This window comes from Myxocyprinus asiaticus, chromosome 33 (genome assembly GCF_019703515.2).
Source record: "Myxocyprinus asiaticus isolate MX2 ecotype Aquarium Trade chromosome 33, UBuf_Myxa_2, whole genome shotgun sequence".
In the NCBI taxonomy this organism is placed as follows: Eukaryota; Metazoa; Chordata; class Actinopteri; order Cypriniformes; family Catostomidae; genus Myxocyprinus; species Myxocyprinus asiaticus.
In genome coordinates, this window is record NC_059376.1 from 30,019,011 (window position 1) to 30,035,451 (window position 16,441).

General features: G+C 39.6%; 1 protein-coding gene across 2 annotated transcripts; it reads right to left on the reverse strand.

Moving 5' to 3' along the window:
- Positions 1-754: 754 nt before the first annotated feature.
- On the reverse strand, positions 755-15,452 carry mknk2b (MAPK interacting serine/threonine kinase 2b). Of its 2 annotated transcripts, XM_051670128.1 has the most exons (14): positions 15,327-15,452; positions 14,217-14,392; positions 13,710-13,800; positions 13,312-13,413; positions 13,035-13,132; positions 10,539-10,618; positions 10,151-10,224; positions 9,884-9,988; positions 9,434-9,489; positions 9,144-9,239; positions 5,061-5,255; positions 4,700-4,864; positions 4,559-4,599; positions 755-4,454 (listed from the first exon to the last, which is right to left on the reverse strand). In XM_051670128.1, the coding sequence occupies exons 2-14, from the start codon at positions 14,265-14,267 to the stop codon at positions 4,181-4,183; spliced, it is 1,428 nt and encodes a 475-aa protein (XP_051526088.1). In that variant the 5' UTR covers positions 14,268-14,392; positions 15,327-15,452; the 3' UTR covers positions 755-4,180. The 2 variants fall into 2 exon arrangements, with proteins under 2 accessions (XP_051526088.1, XP_051526089.1); XM_051670129.1 differs by lacking the exons at positions 13,710-13,800; positions 15,327-15,452 and having other exon boundaries at positions 14,217-14,361.
- Positions 15,453-16,441: the final 989 nt, after the last annotated feature.

Below are 16,441 nucleotides of genomic sequence, written 5' to 3' on the forward strand. Positions count from 1 at the left end.
TTCATGTTCTGCAGAAGAAAGTCATACACATCTGGGATGGCATGAGGGTGAGGAAATTATCAAATATCCCTTTAACTTTCACTTATTTTTACAACACATACAATGAAGTCTTATGACAAAGTGAAAATCTTAGTGAATGCCGTATGTGGTAAAATGACATGGAGAGCTTAAATAATTTTCAAGTAATTGCATATATTTCATATTTTTGCCATGATCTTGTTTTATTATCATCATCTTCACCTCCAACCCCCCTTTTGGGTGTGGGCTGACTTGGACATGACATCCCAGGCTGAATATGAATCCCAATCCGGCCCTGGTAGCCTGCAATGCTGCTCTGAGATCTCTATAGCAACCGTGGGCCAGCTGGCTTTTACAGTGTGTTTGCATCAGACACTGTAAAGGAGAAATCAGCCTTGGCATGTTCAAGTGAAAAATCATCACTGTTGGAGCAAAAAATCTTGGCTTCAGTAATGATGTTTATCGAGTTAACTGATACACCATGTGACTCATGCTCAGGTGACAGTGGTATGCGTAATTATGTCAATAGGATTTAGAGCCACTTCAAGAGAACCTTGTCTGAGAGATTTAGCTTTATTGGCAGTATCAATGTTTGCAGTGTCAGCATGTGATATCAGCCCTGTGAGTTTGAACACAGGCAGAGGTGGCATTGATAAAGTTCAAATTTTGTTGAACTCACATTTCACTAGTGAAAACAAAATTAACCAATGAATGTGATGACAACGGACGAAAGGACTTTATGTTTAAAGCATTTTATTGCATTTTTTTTTCTTGGTTTGTTTTGTACAAAACGATACAAAATTCTGCAACAACAGTCAGAAATTTAGCTTTGAGTGAACTGCAATTAGTCACATGGTACAGTAAAGTGCTTCTTTAAATCAATACCTATGTTTTCCCAGGTGAGGCCCCATTTCCAATTTTATCCCCAATTAGTATTTTGGACTAAATGACAAACCTTGGAAATTGGAAATGGACAAACAGTGCTCTTAATGTGTGTTGAAACACTCCAAAAACAATTGACTTCAGGCTCGAGAGTCATATTAAAAAAAAAAAAAAAAAAAACATGCACCTGAATACTTTTTATCCCAAAAATCTTTGGGTGGAGGGTGGGACATCATATTACGATACTTTTACATTTGTTTTGTAATGGGATGTGTAAAACACAGACATTTAATTGCAACTGAAACCCCCCTAAAAAAAATCTTCAGAATACAAGTCAGATTTGTTAATACAAGGCAACCCATACAACTGTATAGGTAAAACAGTGGTGAATCTTCTGTCAGAGGCACAGGGACTTTTGAGGCTGGTGTTCTGACAATCTGTGCTACCTGCTCAGGATGTGTTACCAGCAGTAAAAACAGTAATATGTAAAGTTAAAACATGGGTAGCACATGTTGGGAGGCACGGGAGAACCTGTCGGTATGTACTACAACAGCATGTGTTAAAAACCTAAGTAGCACATCTTGTCAGGCAGATATTACCTATCAGAATGTGCTACCAACATACATATCAGATAGTGTGATATGGTGTAAGGCTGCACTAAGCCCTAACCCTAACCCTACCCCAAACCCCAACCCTAAAACTAAGCAAATATAGCATTGGTAGCACATCCTGATAGGTAGCATATATTTTCAGGACACCGGCCAAGCACCACAGACACTTCAGAAAATACAAACCCCAAACATTTGGGATATCTGCAATATAACAAAGCAAAAAGAGAAAAAGACAAAATACTGAACAAAAGTCACGGAAATTGTATTTTCCAGACCAAAGATTGCTTTAAATTTCAGCTTATGAAAGCTTTTGTTTTCCATTTGTACATATTCATTGTAGCAAAGTAGTTTCCTGAACAAAACAAGAGGAAACCGCTGCACATACAATTTAAGTCTTACTATAAGACATAAAACCCCCCACAAAGATGTATCTGTAAAAAGATTCTTAAAAGATAAGAAAGAAAATCTGTATAGGTTACAATCAGTGTCATAATCAGCATAATGGGTCCTTCAAAACCAAGGATTGCCATTAGGTTTCATATATTTTAGAGCTGTACACAAAAGAACTGGTGACGCTCTGAAAACATTCAACAGGATCATATGCTTGGGTGATTTCAGCTCCCATTGGTGACACTAATGCTTACTGACACTAATGCTTGTTGATTCATAAAGACTTAATTTGAATCCAGATCTCTGGGCCCAAATGCACCTCTGACAGAGAATGGTGATCTATGCTCCCCTTAACTAAGTCCACAGTGTCTTATGAATTTAGCATGTGAATGGTTAAAACTGATCCAAGCTCAGCACTCCCAGACACGTGCTGACATTAAAGCATTAGATTTTAGAGATGTGCACTTTGGCAAAATTAGTTGCATCTCCCTAAAACAACCAAGCCACCAATAATTACAGAGAGAACAGGGGAGTTTGAACAACCCTGAAGTCACTTCCAAAGCAAGAGCAAAAACAGTAAAACAATACATCTGCAAGGACTATCAGACTTTTGTTTACTTCCTTCGTTTTTCCTTCCTTTTTTCCTGCTCAAGTCACATTTACTTAAACTCTGCTCTCTCTTTACAGCAAATAATCAACATTCATAAGTAACAAAAAAACAATACAAAAATGAAATAAAATTGTTCCAACAAACAGCACCTGTTTAAAAATAAGATAGAAAATAATATTTTTAATAAAAAGTTAAACAAAGCTCTACAAGTTTGAAATATCAGTGTGGCACACTCTGAATTGGAGTCAACTATAAACATATAAAAACCAAAGTAAACTTTCTTAGACCATTTCACTCATACAGCTAAATTTTCTTGGAAGACTTTTTTTTTTGTTATTTTTTTTTTTTTAAATCCTTTTTTTCCTGGAATGCTTTTTCCATTTTTTTTTAATTTTTTTTAATTTTTTTTTTAAAGTTTTATACTATTTGAAAATAAATCTCTCCATCCCCTCTTAATATTTAGAATGGTTTACTTTTGGCGGCACCCACAAGGTGATGGTTTAATATTTCCGTACCATAATTGCCCCCCTCAGTATGGAGGCCACATGCTCAATGCCTTGACTCCCAGATACCAGCCATCGTCATTCACATTGGCAAATGTGTGCTTGTGCAACCACCTGGCTGTCTCCCAGCATGCACTTAATCCCTGTTGCGCTCAGGAATATCTCATCAGTTTTTGGTGACAGTTCAGTTATGGGGAACTTTTGTGGTTTCCTGGACATTGGTTTGGATGCATTGTATTCACCAATTCTATTTATTCTAAGTTTCGCAAGGTGGGAAATCTTGCATTGCAAAAAAAATAAAAAATAAATAATAATAATAATGTATATATATGTGCAGCATCTTAATATGGACAGCATTTGTGGCACAATGCTGTAAAGCACAAAAAATTATTTTGACTTGTCCCTCCTTTTCTTTAAAAAAAAATAAATAATGGAGGGGGGTTAATAAAAGCACTTACATTAATTTTTCTGTTAAAACTTGTTTATTATTTGAGCTGTAAAGTTATTTATATCATAAATAACTCAGGGATGCATTAACTGGGGTGAGGCACTATTATCAGAGCTTCGCTCCACTTAGATGAGATCTCCTCTAAAATAATGCCTTCATCGGTGTTGCATAAGCACACACTAGTATCTTTGATATCTGCTTAAAGGGAGGGGGGAGCACCCATGCAAACGTACAGGCAGAACATTCATAAAACTAATGCATTTCTCGCAGAGAAAATTCACAGTGGATCCAGTTGTAATGTGGAAGCAGCACAAAAAAAAACAAAAACAAAAAAAAAAGAGGTTTGTGTAGGGGTATTAGACCTTTGGTATATGAGCTGGTATTTTATGCTCTGCCTTGAGACAAATTTCAGAATGGCTGATGTAACCCAGACTCTATCCTAAACCCAGTCTAGTTCAAATGCCTAGAGCTGTCCAGGTGACCGTTGTTCCCGGGCTGTTGAGAGTTGATCAAAGTGCTGTTGGAGCTCTTGCGACAGTGCTTAAGGGATCTAACTGGATTTGGGACAGGCCTGAACCAAACCATTGTTTGGTAAATAGTTGGGTCTTATTCAAGTGAACAGAGGAAAGGGAGAGGGATGTTTGCACAAAGGTAGCAGATACTCAGTCTTTCATTTGTCCATCTGAAATTGGAAAATTGGGAAGCCCAGCTCAACCAATCAAGCACAGTCTCCCACAATGACCAGCGGTGCCAGGAGCTGCCTGAGCTCGGATGCAGAAACAGGCGCCCCCCTCAGCAGGCTGTTCCTCTGTCTTCTCTTGGCCAGTTTGGAGTTAGAAGGAGGGGAAATGCGCATAGATGTGGCACCAGCCGTGACAACATGAGGAGGGTCCTGCAGCTGCTGCTCTTCCAGGTCGTCTTGCTCAGCCAGTTGCCGGTTCATGGCAACTGCCTTGCCCGCAAAGAACGTCAAGTCCTTAGTGTTGCTGTTCCTGTGAGCATGGAAGGACAAGGTTAGTCTGACTTTTTCAAGAGTGACACTATGAGTATCATGTTAATGTCAAGACTACTCCAACTAGTACAGTCTTAAACTCACCTTTGGGGCAGGATGGAGGAGGGGAGACAGTCAAGTGCACCCTGAAAAGACAGACAGAAAGTAAATAACGAATATATGTTCTTGTTTTTTAAAATTTCCATTAGAAACATCCAGTTAAAAACAAAACTTTTGGCCCCTTACCCCTTGTACCCAGGGGTGCTGGAGAACCTGAGCAGCGCCGAGACGTTTCTTGGCGTCTCGCACAAGCAGTTTGGAAATGAGGTCTTTGGCGCTGGAGGAAATATGAGCCCACTCTTTATCTGGAAACTCATACTTTCCCTCCTGGATGCTTTCAAACAAGGTGTTCTGAAAAGAATGAGAACACAAGAGATGACCTTTATTAATTCAACTAGTTTAAACATAACGTGAATTGTTTCCGTGTAAACATGCACCAGGACTAAGGTGAAGACTGTCCACTTTCATAATCCAGGGCAGAGAAACTTATTGGATGTATGTTTGTAACATTGCACAGTCACGTGAATAGCAAGAGTGTGTAATGTACCTGACACGCTTGACAAGGTTCTCCATTCTCCCAACCACAGTCACTTCCACAGCGACCCACGAATGGAGGGTAACCGCTCAACATGATGTAAAGGATGACCCCCAGGCTCCACAGGTCACAGCGCTTATCATAGATTGTGGCCTCCTCGTTAAAGGCTTCAACCACTTCTGGGGCCATGTATTCAGCTGAACCACACTATGTTGAAAGAAAAAGAAATAAGAAGGCGTGAGAAGGTGGTAAACAACCGCAACATGGGTGATTTCAGTCACGAGGCATAAACACAGAACTGGCAGTCACACTGATGGAGTGCAATGTAGCAAACAAAGACAAAAGAGATAGAGGACAAGGAGTAACTGTAAAATGTGCTTGTGTTCATTCCATTCAGCTGCTCAATTAAGCTTCATTTCTGTAGGTTTTTTTCAGTGACCTTGTTTACATTCTTTCAGCTGATGAATGTCATGTGTTGTGCGGGACCCCCAAGCATGTCTTGGACAGACTGTGTGAGAATCACATGGTAAACAGCAGATCGATCGATTAACCGTTTGAATGCTGAACAATTCACCCCTAGTTCTCGCTCCCATAATCCTAAACTTGTTTTTTGCCGCAGTCCGGATGAAAAATGCATTGTGGTGTATAGAACCTTAAATAAAGTAACCATGGTAATGATTGTTATGTCACAGATGGCAGTGGAGTTGTGAGTCATGGAGAGTTTTGTGGGCTCAGCTGCAAGCTCAGACTACTTTGTTCGGTTGGGCTCCAAACGCCTCTGCCTGAAACTAGGTCACACATTGGGACAGGAAAAGAGGATTGTGTGTCCCAGAAAACCCACATACCATTTTTTTATTACATAATGGTAACACAATCATTGATAATGGCACGATGTGCACATCTTTGATCTGTTTGTTATATATATATATATATAAAACTCTCTAGGGTAGCAGTTCACTAGTTCAAGAGGACAAACAAGACATTCTTTAAAGTTCTGCAGAACACAGTCTCCTTGACAGGCTGGGCCATCTCACTACATTAAGCACCAATGATTATGCAACTCGGACTGAGGTCAGTGTTACAAAATAACTTTCTTTAGCAATTTTTTTTTTCCAGAGATCTTGATTCCAGGAATTTTCCAAACGACTTTTCCAGATTAAGTCCTGAGACTGGCATTTATCAATGGTTAACGAAGTAAAGTACAATAATTTACCCATAAAACAAGCTACAATAAAATATACTAGAAGCTGATACAATGTCAATGTTAACATAGGAGGGTGAAATTCAAAGGTTTGTCAAAATAGACTAAAAACAAACCGATTACACCACAATAGCAAAGGCTGGTATGACCAACCCCCCTTCTAAATGCATTTACAGGTGTTCAAGTGCAACGTAGGTCATGTTTTGGTTTGTTTCTCTGAGGTTAAGGAAGCAGTCGGTCTGCACTGCTGGTCTCTTTTGTTTTTCTCAGCCCAGCTGCCGTCGTAGCGCCGACTTCCTGCACACTTATGTAATGCTATTTCGCAGTGCAGGAATTCGAGGGCAGACAAAAGCTTCCACTGTTGCACCCAACCCCCATCAACACGACTGTTTTGTTCACCACCTCTCAACACCCTTACATTCAAGTGAACACTTCACAACCACCCCCACTTCTGAACAAAGACTTTTACAAAGCACAACCAATCCGAGGTGAACAAGCAGATAGCATAAACACTGATGTATAACTAACTGCAGTTACAGTATGTACCCATATGAATGTTTTTTTTTTTTTTTTTCGGAAGGGAAACAGACTGACCTGTAATTAGCATATGGGGACTCATGACAGGCAGGTTTTGTCTCAACTTGACTCAGATTGAGAAAATTGCAGTAACTACAAAATCCACACTAAAACTGCTTAAGCCATTTTCTAGGTTTCAGTGTTGGTGTAGTTACTGAGTTTTGCCTTTGTAAGGGGATGAGCAGTTGCCATGTGCTCTCTGAAATCTAAGAATATTCCCCTGACTCACTGCCATGATACTGAGCCTATCGCTGTCTCTTAGAGATAAGAGTAAGGGTGGGGGTCGCCAATGATAACTGCACAGCAGATTTTTACTTTCAAGACAAACTTCAGTTGTAAGAGTAGAATGACATTGCATCAGTCACTCTACTTTTACATTTAGTCTAACCCATGTGTAAATCATATGTGGGACTTTCCAAGCTCAGCGAAAGGGAAAGACAAACTGGCTAGAGCAGTTGTGTTGTTGGCTCAGAGCTTTTTGTGGTTGGCATTGAGACATGCATCAGCTGTGTGAGTTAGTCAACTATACATAGATAAATGCAGATATGAATTTCCCTTGTGGTTACAGGTTAACGGAATAGAGCTAGAACATAACTAAAGGGAAAGCAGTATTATAATCAGTTCAGGCAAGAAGGTACATGCAGTCTTGATTTCTGAGAAAAATAAAGACTTCCTTTATGCTTCAAAAATAAAATCACACCACAAAAACATATGCCCACTACTAATGTAACAATGGCACTTAAAGGACAATAACAAATACAGTTCTCTTAAAACAAAACATCTAGTGAACAACAAAGCATTAACCTCTAGGTAGAGAAGAGCAGTGAAAAAAAAAGAGAAAAGAATCAGATAAAATCCCTGAGATCCTACCCAAGAAAAACATGTTGACTGCATGACCGCAGCTCCTCCCGCTCGCACCCTCCCTCTCATCAAACCAATCACAGACCAGTTGCTAGGTGTGTGTGTGTGTTGGGGGAGGGTATGGCATTTATCAGAAGTCTAATGCCCAGGCAGGCTCGAGGAAAGCCAGAGACAAAAACAAAAGAGAAATGGAGTCTAAAATGTGCTGAAGGGGGAAGGTAGGAGCGGAAATTGAGCACAGAATCCTGACATGTTTGTTTTTGTTTAATTCTTGTTCTCCTCAAGCCATTTGGCCAGAAGTAGCATTACAGAAATATGGGTGAAGTGGGAACTATATAAGCTCGAAAACAAACACTGGCTCCAAGTTCAGGACTCAAAATGAACTTTCTGATCTACATTCCGTTCCTCCCTCATGAAGTTGGCCTTGTGAAAGCCATGGTACGGCAAGTTTCTGGAATGCTGATACTCTGAATAGTGTTCTTGGCTGTTTTCAGTTTTTCCCAAGAAGTGACTGAGCATGCCCTTTTCCAAACTATGAAAAAAAATTATAATCTTTACCCTTAAGCTTTTTGTTACAGCGTACCACAAAGACTCTATCCCAAATTTTAAGTGTATGAGATGCATTAACACTCCTACACCACGGGAGAATCACTAGGGACTACTGGCCCATCAACAAGCACAGGGCATAAAGACTAATCTTTCCTAAGAACCTTTCGCCCCTTCAACCATTCAGTCCACAAATAGTCCAGCATACAGCTATTCAATGAGCTGTAGGACCAAGCTCAGGTTACCCTGAAAGTCCCATGCTGAGAATTTCTCCTTGTACTGTCCACCCTTTTCTCCCTCTCTCTCTTTGAATCAGCTGTTCTCATCCATCTCAACACAACTATTCAAAGCTATGTATATGAAGACAGCTCTTTGTTTACATACACAGTGGAGAAAAACTCAAGAGCAGCTCAGTGTCAGTTTACCATTTCTAATATTTTAAAGCTGTTATTCTTTTAAGACTGCAAATCATCTTATCCACAAGTCTGTACAGTCGATAAGCACAAGGATATAGCGAGATATGCTGCTGCTCCAGTATCTCACAGCAGCCAATACAGTGATATGACTGAATCATTCCAGTCTCTTTTAAAAAGTTCCACTCTGGTCATAAACCCAGTTGTTGACCTCAGTCTTTTCAGAATGATTAAACTAGCCAATCAGAACGAACTGCACCACTGGCGCCACCCAAAGTTGATGAATGGCGTAAGAGCAGGCCCTTCTGATAATGAACGGCATTGAAAAAAGTACAAATTGTATCCATAGACTTAATAAAAACAAGTCCATCGGTTCTGTTAAACGATTTTAAGCTTTCTATCTGTTTCTCCATTAAATTTAATAATATTTTGGTTTTCAAATCTATAGTTAAAGGTTACAAATTAAACTCAAGCAACCAGAATGTAGGCCACACTTACTGGAGTGAGTAGCTCTGGGGTGGAGATGGGAGAGCTGTCACTGTTAAGTTTAATTCCACTGCCCAGATCGAAATCACAAATCTTCACAGGAGAAATCTACGAGAAACACATCAGCAGGAAATCAGATCAAAAACTTCTGTGCAGAAACAACTGGCCACAATTGACAGGCAAGATTGTCGAATGTTTACATTCTGACTGGAAATGTGGAAACCGCAAACTGTCTGAACCACATAATGCAAAGTGTAGTTTGAATCTCTGACTATGCAAACATGCAAATGCAAGAGACTCACCCTGTGCTCATGTTCACACAAGATGTTTTCAGGCTTCAGGTCTCTGTGGGCCATACCTACAAGAGCACAAATGTAAGTCATGTGTTAGTGGTATTCAGGTTAAGTGAGGATTTTCGAAGAGGGCAAAGTGAGCACCACAGGCAAATGTTTCCAACACAGCCTGTTGCTAAGCACAACTATAATTAGCTTTGCATCCCTTTACCCAGCAATAAAGATAAGAATAAAACATGCGAGATCCTCACGTCTTTACCTAGAAGTCCATCTCTCGCACCAAGCTTGCTGATGAAATATGATCAATTTACAACTCGATTCGATTTCCAACAACCCCCATAACCTCCCCTATTCCCACTCGTCACCTGACAATTGTATCAAACTACCCCCCAAAGTGAAACACCATCTCCTTATCTCCCCTTTCCTGTCCTACAACACCCCTCCCCATCAGTCTTGTACCTTTATTGTGAAGGAAGTCCAGAGCACTCGCAATGTCCTGCACCACAATGCTGGCTTCCTGCTCGCTGAAGTATCTCCTCCTGTGAATGTGGGCCAAGACGGAGCCTAAAACATAAGGTTACACATTAACATCACGCCATGAGATCTTTACATTCCATCTGAGATGACCAGCTCTCAATTTAATTACTCAGGACTGGCCTTTGGTCTCCATGGGTGTCTGGATTTTGTTTCTGAACAGTAACATAATACTTCAGAAAATGCACATACCTCCTCTCAGCTTCTCAAACACAAGGTAAAACTTGTCCTCATCCTCAAAGAATTCCACCAGCTCCAGAATATTTCTGTTGGGTGGACAAAAGACATTAGTATTGTCAAGACAATAGTACTGTCAAGACAACAACATACAGCCTCACTTAGAAATGACATGTACATTAGGTTCTGGCTTAATTGCCCTCACAATTAAATTGTGTCACATGCAAGATTTTTACCGAACATATTTGAATATTAAAGGGTTCACCCAAAATACAAATCCTAAGATTTACTTGCACTTATATTTTGGAGAGTGATATCATGAGTAAATGACAATTCTCATTTTTTGCATGAACTATCCCCTGCCCGCTTGATGGTCAAAGTCTATCAGTTATATCTGGGTTACCTGTGGCCCTGGCACTGGTACAGCATTTCGACCTCTCTGAAAACACGACTCCTGCTATGTCCTGGCCTCTTCTCAATGATCTGCGGTAAAAAAAAAAAAAAAATCCTGAGTTAGGATCAAAGAATAGACACAAGCAATATCCTGAGGTGATAACAGCCCCTCGAAATCTACAACTACTATTGACCATTTGGTGACTGTTACTAATTACCTCCCCAAAAGTACTATAAAGAGTGCCAATTAACCCACTTATTAAAAGACAGAACAAGGCGCCAAACCTCTAAATATAGTTTAAAAGAACAACCCACATTCATGTAAAGGCCAATTCCAAGCCACTTGAAAACGTGGGGCACCACTTGTCATTCAAGCATCAATCAATCAATTATTTCTAAGGCACATTTAAAAACAGCAAGTGCTGACCAAAGTGCAAAATCCCACTAACTAAACTAAGTCAAGGAATGACTAAGTCCAGATCAAGGAATCCACTGCTGACTATACAGCCAACATAACTGTGTACATTGAATCACATCCGCCCCCATGCAAGGCCTCTATGTTTTCCCGAATGTGCTTGTGGCTTTTCAATCTCCCTGGATTAGTGGCGCTATTAAAAAAGAGCAGGCAAGCCACAATGTGTATCAGAGTTAAGAATGAGGCCTGTGGGCCAGCACATTCCCAAAAACCCTGGTACTGCACGGCTGAGTCAGCATTCAATCTTCTCCTCAAATGCCACAAAACAATTAGAGGGTATAATAAATGCTATGGGGAACCTAAGGTACATGTTGACAGATTTCATCTAGTCGCTTGTTTAAACATGTTAGCCTATTTGCAGCTCATTTGTAATGATGAGAGAGAAAAGACTGTTGGCAATATACATCATACACCACAGAATGGGTGTGAGTGTTTTTGTTGGGATGAATTTAGTCCTATGTAGCAGAAAGACAAAGGGGGAGGCATATAGCACCTTCAGCTCCAATAAATCTCCATATTAGCTTCAAAAGAGGCAATATAGAGTCTTACTGCTGCTCTGTAAATCAAACCACGCTTGTAAACCTACGCTACCTAGGAGCAATCGGGTGGAGGAGGCCAAGCTGAGGAGGCTACTGGGTTGTTTTCATTCAGCCTTTGCTTTTGTTCAGACCAGGACACTACAGACAACGACACCCCAACCGCATGCAAAGGGGGGAGGGCTGGGCAGGACATCTGGTAAGAGCTGTCTGAAACCCATCCCAGTATAACTGACCTAACGCTTGTAATGATCCAACCCCCCCAGGGATCAAGACACAATCCAACATAATTTTATTATCGTCTTTGTCTGGCTAGCTTATATAAAGACTGATTAAATGAAAGAAAACATGCTATAAAAAGCCCAGTCCATTGAGCACACACAAAGTCAACAATTCAAAATGAAAGTAAAAAATAAAAATTCAACAATATCATGTATTTAATGGAGTATCTTTGTGCAAATTAGGAAAACATTAATTTATCTGAGAACTATGTGAAGGGTACCACTGTATACATGTATTGAAATGTTGAAATATTTTGATGGCACACACTGCCCTCTAAAATAAAACTTCAGCAAAAATGTAATTTCACAATATTTTAGTGTCCTCAAATAATGTGAAAAGCTATGCAAGATGTATCATGCACACAATTTTCATTTCCCAATTTGAACTTTGTTTTAAATTCAACAATGTGCGAGAAAGGGAAAAAAAACTTTGTAAACACATCATGGACATAACCCCACCCTAGCCCCCCTTTCTCTTGAGGTTTATGTTTTGGCAGACTTGTCGGTACAAAATGCTCCCACCACTGTACGATCTACCAGCCAATGGGGCTGTTGAAAGAGAAGAGGATGTAACTGCCTCAAGTTTCTGATTGGTTAGCCTTCCATCCGGTCGGACAAAAACAATGAAGTCTTTTGACAAAGACTGCACTGAACTTGTAAAGCTACAGTACCACAACAGAGCGGGCATAGTTGTTTAAACATCTGTGTCTGTGAACTAGAACACCACTCGGTTAAAGTACAAACAGTTTTAACCAACTCTTAAGAGTTAACAATTCCTCATTGAAAAAGTTACATAATGAATTATGTTATATTACCATTATCCCAACACAGTCCTCAGAATTGTGTTCACAGGTAGACCCTAATTATGATCTCACCAACCACAGCTTGCAGGAATCTAGCATGCCCTCACCAATCACATGCAACACAGCACTAGGCAGAACAAACATCTACAGTCACATATCCTTGTCAAAGAATGAAAACAAAGAACTGACCCTGTAACCTTTTTGATTCTATTTGATTCGACTGAAGTCCTTTCTAACAATAGCTTTCGAATGCCATATCTGAGCAGCACGGATGCTTCTGATGGAACAGCCGTTAAAACACGCATATGAAAGACATCAGCAGCTTTACAATTACATTGCCCAAAGACGTGCCCGCATTGTCCCAGCTCAGCTTAGTTAAATCAAGCTTGAACAAAGTAAAAAGCGTCTTACCTTCACAGCATATTCTTTATGGGTGATTTGGCTGATGCAAGTTTGGACCCTGGCATAGGCCCCTTCCCCCAGTACCTCATCCTGCAGTTTGTATACATCTGTAATAAAAATAAATTAATTAATAAAATTAAGTTTGGACCTAAATGGTGCAAATTGCAGAATACTTTCCCTGCTGAAATTTTAACACCTTAGTCACAGAGGACACTGAAATGTGTATTAAAGAAAAAAAAAGGTGCCCCATATGATATTCAAGCATGGTAACTTTGTGTATACTCACCCTCAAATCGCCCTGAGAAGCTGTCTGTTGCCCTGCATCTCTTTTTCTTCTTGTTTCTCTTCTTAGCATCAGGGATGTCAATGGGCTGGCTGAATGGCATGTCTGCATGTCACAACAGAGAAAACAATTCCGATTAGAAGTCTGATCTGTTGTCATTAGCAACAGACACCCACATATGCAGGAAAGAGGCTTGATTATAAAAATAAAAAATAAAAACAGTGAGAGCTACAGCAGACTGTACTAATGCAGTGTTTTGCAATATATAAGACAGTGCCTACATTTGTCCTACATCAAAACAATAAGAATGTGTTATCTTGAAAGTGAAGTATATAAACGGTGGTGTACGGTCATAAAGCTTATCTTAAAGTCAGTAAGTTAGTAAAAAAAAAAAAACCTACCAAGTCGGGCAGAACAATCAAAGTTAAAGGCCGTATCAAGAAGATGGGATCCGGTTTTGGAAAATTCCTCCGATTCAAAGGGATTTTGACCCTGGATAGGAACATCTCCATGAGTTTTACAAAATAAGGATACACATGGCTGGTTATATCTAAGCATATTTAAGCATTAATCTTGTTTTATTCTCTTTCACCACCTAAACAGTCAGACCATATCGTGCTCTGGTTAAATGTCCTACAGATATTTATTATTTAGGATTCAATTTAACTTCTAAGGGCATCTTGGAAATCTATTTAATATTTAATCAATGTCCTATGATCTCCGTCACCCAATGCCATGGACTGGAGTTAGCCTCATCTCTTAACTCATACAGTATAAATAAATGAAAACAATCTGCACCTATTCTGACTCATAATTCCAAGCCTGAAAACAAAACAATTATTAAGTTTAGTGCATCTTCTGCACACATACCCTAATTCATGCATCAGTGAATAAAAACAAACTCTCACCTTAAAAGAGCGATGGAATCCAGTAACTTCCGTGATCTTGTTCTGCACCATTTTGTTCTGATTTATGAGACTTTGTTTGGACTGGATGGCGGCAACAACGGTGGTCTTAGCTTCAGTGATGAATTTCACTCAGCTAATCCGATGTCTTGGGAACCTTGGTGCTTTTAACGGGAATCCTGAGGGGAAAAGTTTAGTGCATTGTAAGGTTAGGCATTTATTAACGCACAAAAATAGCCACTCTTTTGCAGATAAATCGTCAGCAAAAATAAATCACTTATTTAAAGCTACAATATTTAATTAACTGTATCTTTAAAAAGTCAGTTTAACAGCCGCGACAAAATAAGGAGCTGTTCAGAACAAACACATTCTTCTTGCGCTAAAAAAGCTAGACGAAGCGCAACGAATAGGGCTGAACACGGATGTCACGAGAGGCGTTTTTAAAAATTGACATTATTTTAAACTAAATTGTTGGTCAGTAGTTGCAACGGTCAATGGCGTCCGTCTGGCGCGTATATACGTCGAAAACCATTGAAAATAGCGCCGACGGATGGGATGTGTTCGGTGTGAACGGCCCCTCAGACTACAGACGCAGAAAGGCGAGTCACGTCATAAGCAGGTACTTGCAATAACATGCCCAGCAGACTTGTGCAGGTATAACTCTGGAAGAAAATCTTGCCATTTCCGTCCGTTATCCAGTTTGCCAGAGGACATATTTTGTTTTCTTTACGTGACGAAGCTCGGGCTCGTGCATTTGTAACGATCAACTGACCGGTAAGACTGAAGAGTAAACAACGCATCTGCGCTTTCATTGAATGATTCCAAATCAAGATATAATGAAGCAACTGTAATTAATCCAACTGGAGTCCATCCGCATCTCAATCAATTTGATGAAAGAAAAACAAATGCCAGAAAGCCAAACATCGGCATAATGTACTGACTTCAAATGTCAAAGTATTTTCTAGACATTTCCTGAAAGCTCCAACAATGTCTCAATCCGAACGTTGCATCGCATCCATTCAAATCAAAACCATCCTGTTATTGTGCTGTCTGCTCGTCTACAGCAACAAATAACAGGCCCACAAATCAACTAAATGTAAAACTCGTCCTTACCCCGTTGTTGTCTTAAAGCTCCAGGCTTGACGCCGTTGTTTGAGCCTCTGCTTCGGGAGCAGCAGATGGTGGTCCTGGGCTGTTGGGACTAAATGTGTGGAAGGAACAAAAAGGCATAAAGCAAAACAAGTTTTTATAATCTCACGCCCTTTAATGCCCACCTCCTTTCAGTAAGTCCAGCCCCTTGTCCCTGTAAACACGTAGCACACACACCATGAAGAGAGAGAGAGTCACATGGGCAAGTGATGAATGTTGACTATTGCCTGAGGAGAATAGGAATCGCTGCTATGCATAGTCTATTTTTTTTTTTTTTAACTGAACAAAAATACATTAATAAGTTGAAACAAAATACATGAATGGTAATCCTCAAAAATTATGCCGAGGGATCAAATAATCATCATATAAATCGCACATCGTGTGTGTCGAAATGCATTCATTCTGCCTCTCTGCCTTATGCAATATTCTGTAACAGCCAGTTTAACTGTCAAAATCCCCAAATGACTAAGCATGAATTATAATTTCTGATCATCTGGTGCGAACAGGTTTTCTGTCATGACATAAAAGCAATAGCTAATAAGGTTGCATTGAGAAGCTTGTTACAGAATTAGTGACCAGGAAAACATAAATAATTAATGTATTATTTTCTCAAAACTGTACCAAGATAATTAGCCAGTAATTGATTTCTTTGTATTTGAATCATACACAATAACCAGTTTCTCACTCATATCACAAATACATGTACACTGCATCTACGTAGAATTCCTCAGTCTATTCGGGATTGACTTCAAACACTTTGTCACTACAGTTCATACAAATTCTTTAGTTTAAACACTGGCCACCAATATTTACTCAATTTATTCATTTAAACATGACTTATATTACACTGGTTTCCGCCGAGGTTATTTTACTGTGTGTGTGTGTGTATACACTGGCGGCCAAAAGTTTGGAATAATGTACAGATTTTGCTCTTATGGAAAGAAATTGGTACTTTTATTCACCAAAGTGGCATTCATCTGATCACAATTTATAGTCAGGACAATAATAACGTGAAAAATTACTATTACAGTTTGAATTGTTTTTTCAGAACTCTTAAACTACTTCAAAGAGTTCTCATA

Bases quoted from the DNA above. Each gene is read 5' to 3' on its own strand.
- mknk2b (XM_051670128.1), bottom strand. From the start codon at position 14,267: ATGGTGCAGAACAAGATCACGGAAGTTACTGGATTCCATCGCTCTTTT. The intron at 13,414-13,709 runs GTAGGTTTTTTT...TGTGACATGCAG, and splicing joins TGATTGTTCTGCCCGACTTG to ACATGCCATTCAGCCAGCCC. The intron at 10,225-10,538 runs GTAACCCAGATA...TCCACCCAACAG, and splicing joins TACCAGTGCCAGGGCCACAG to AAATATTCTGGAGCTGGTGG.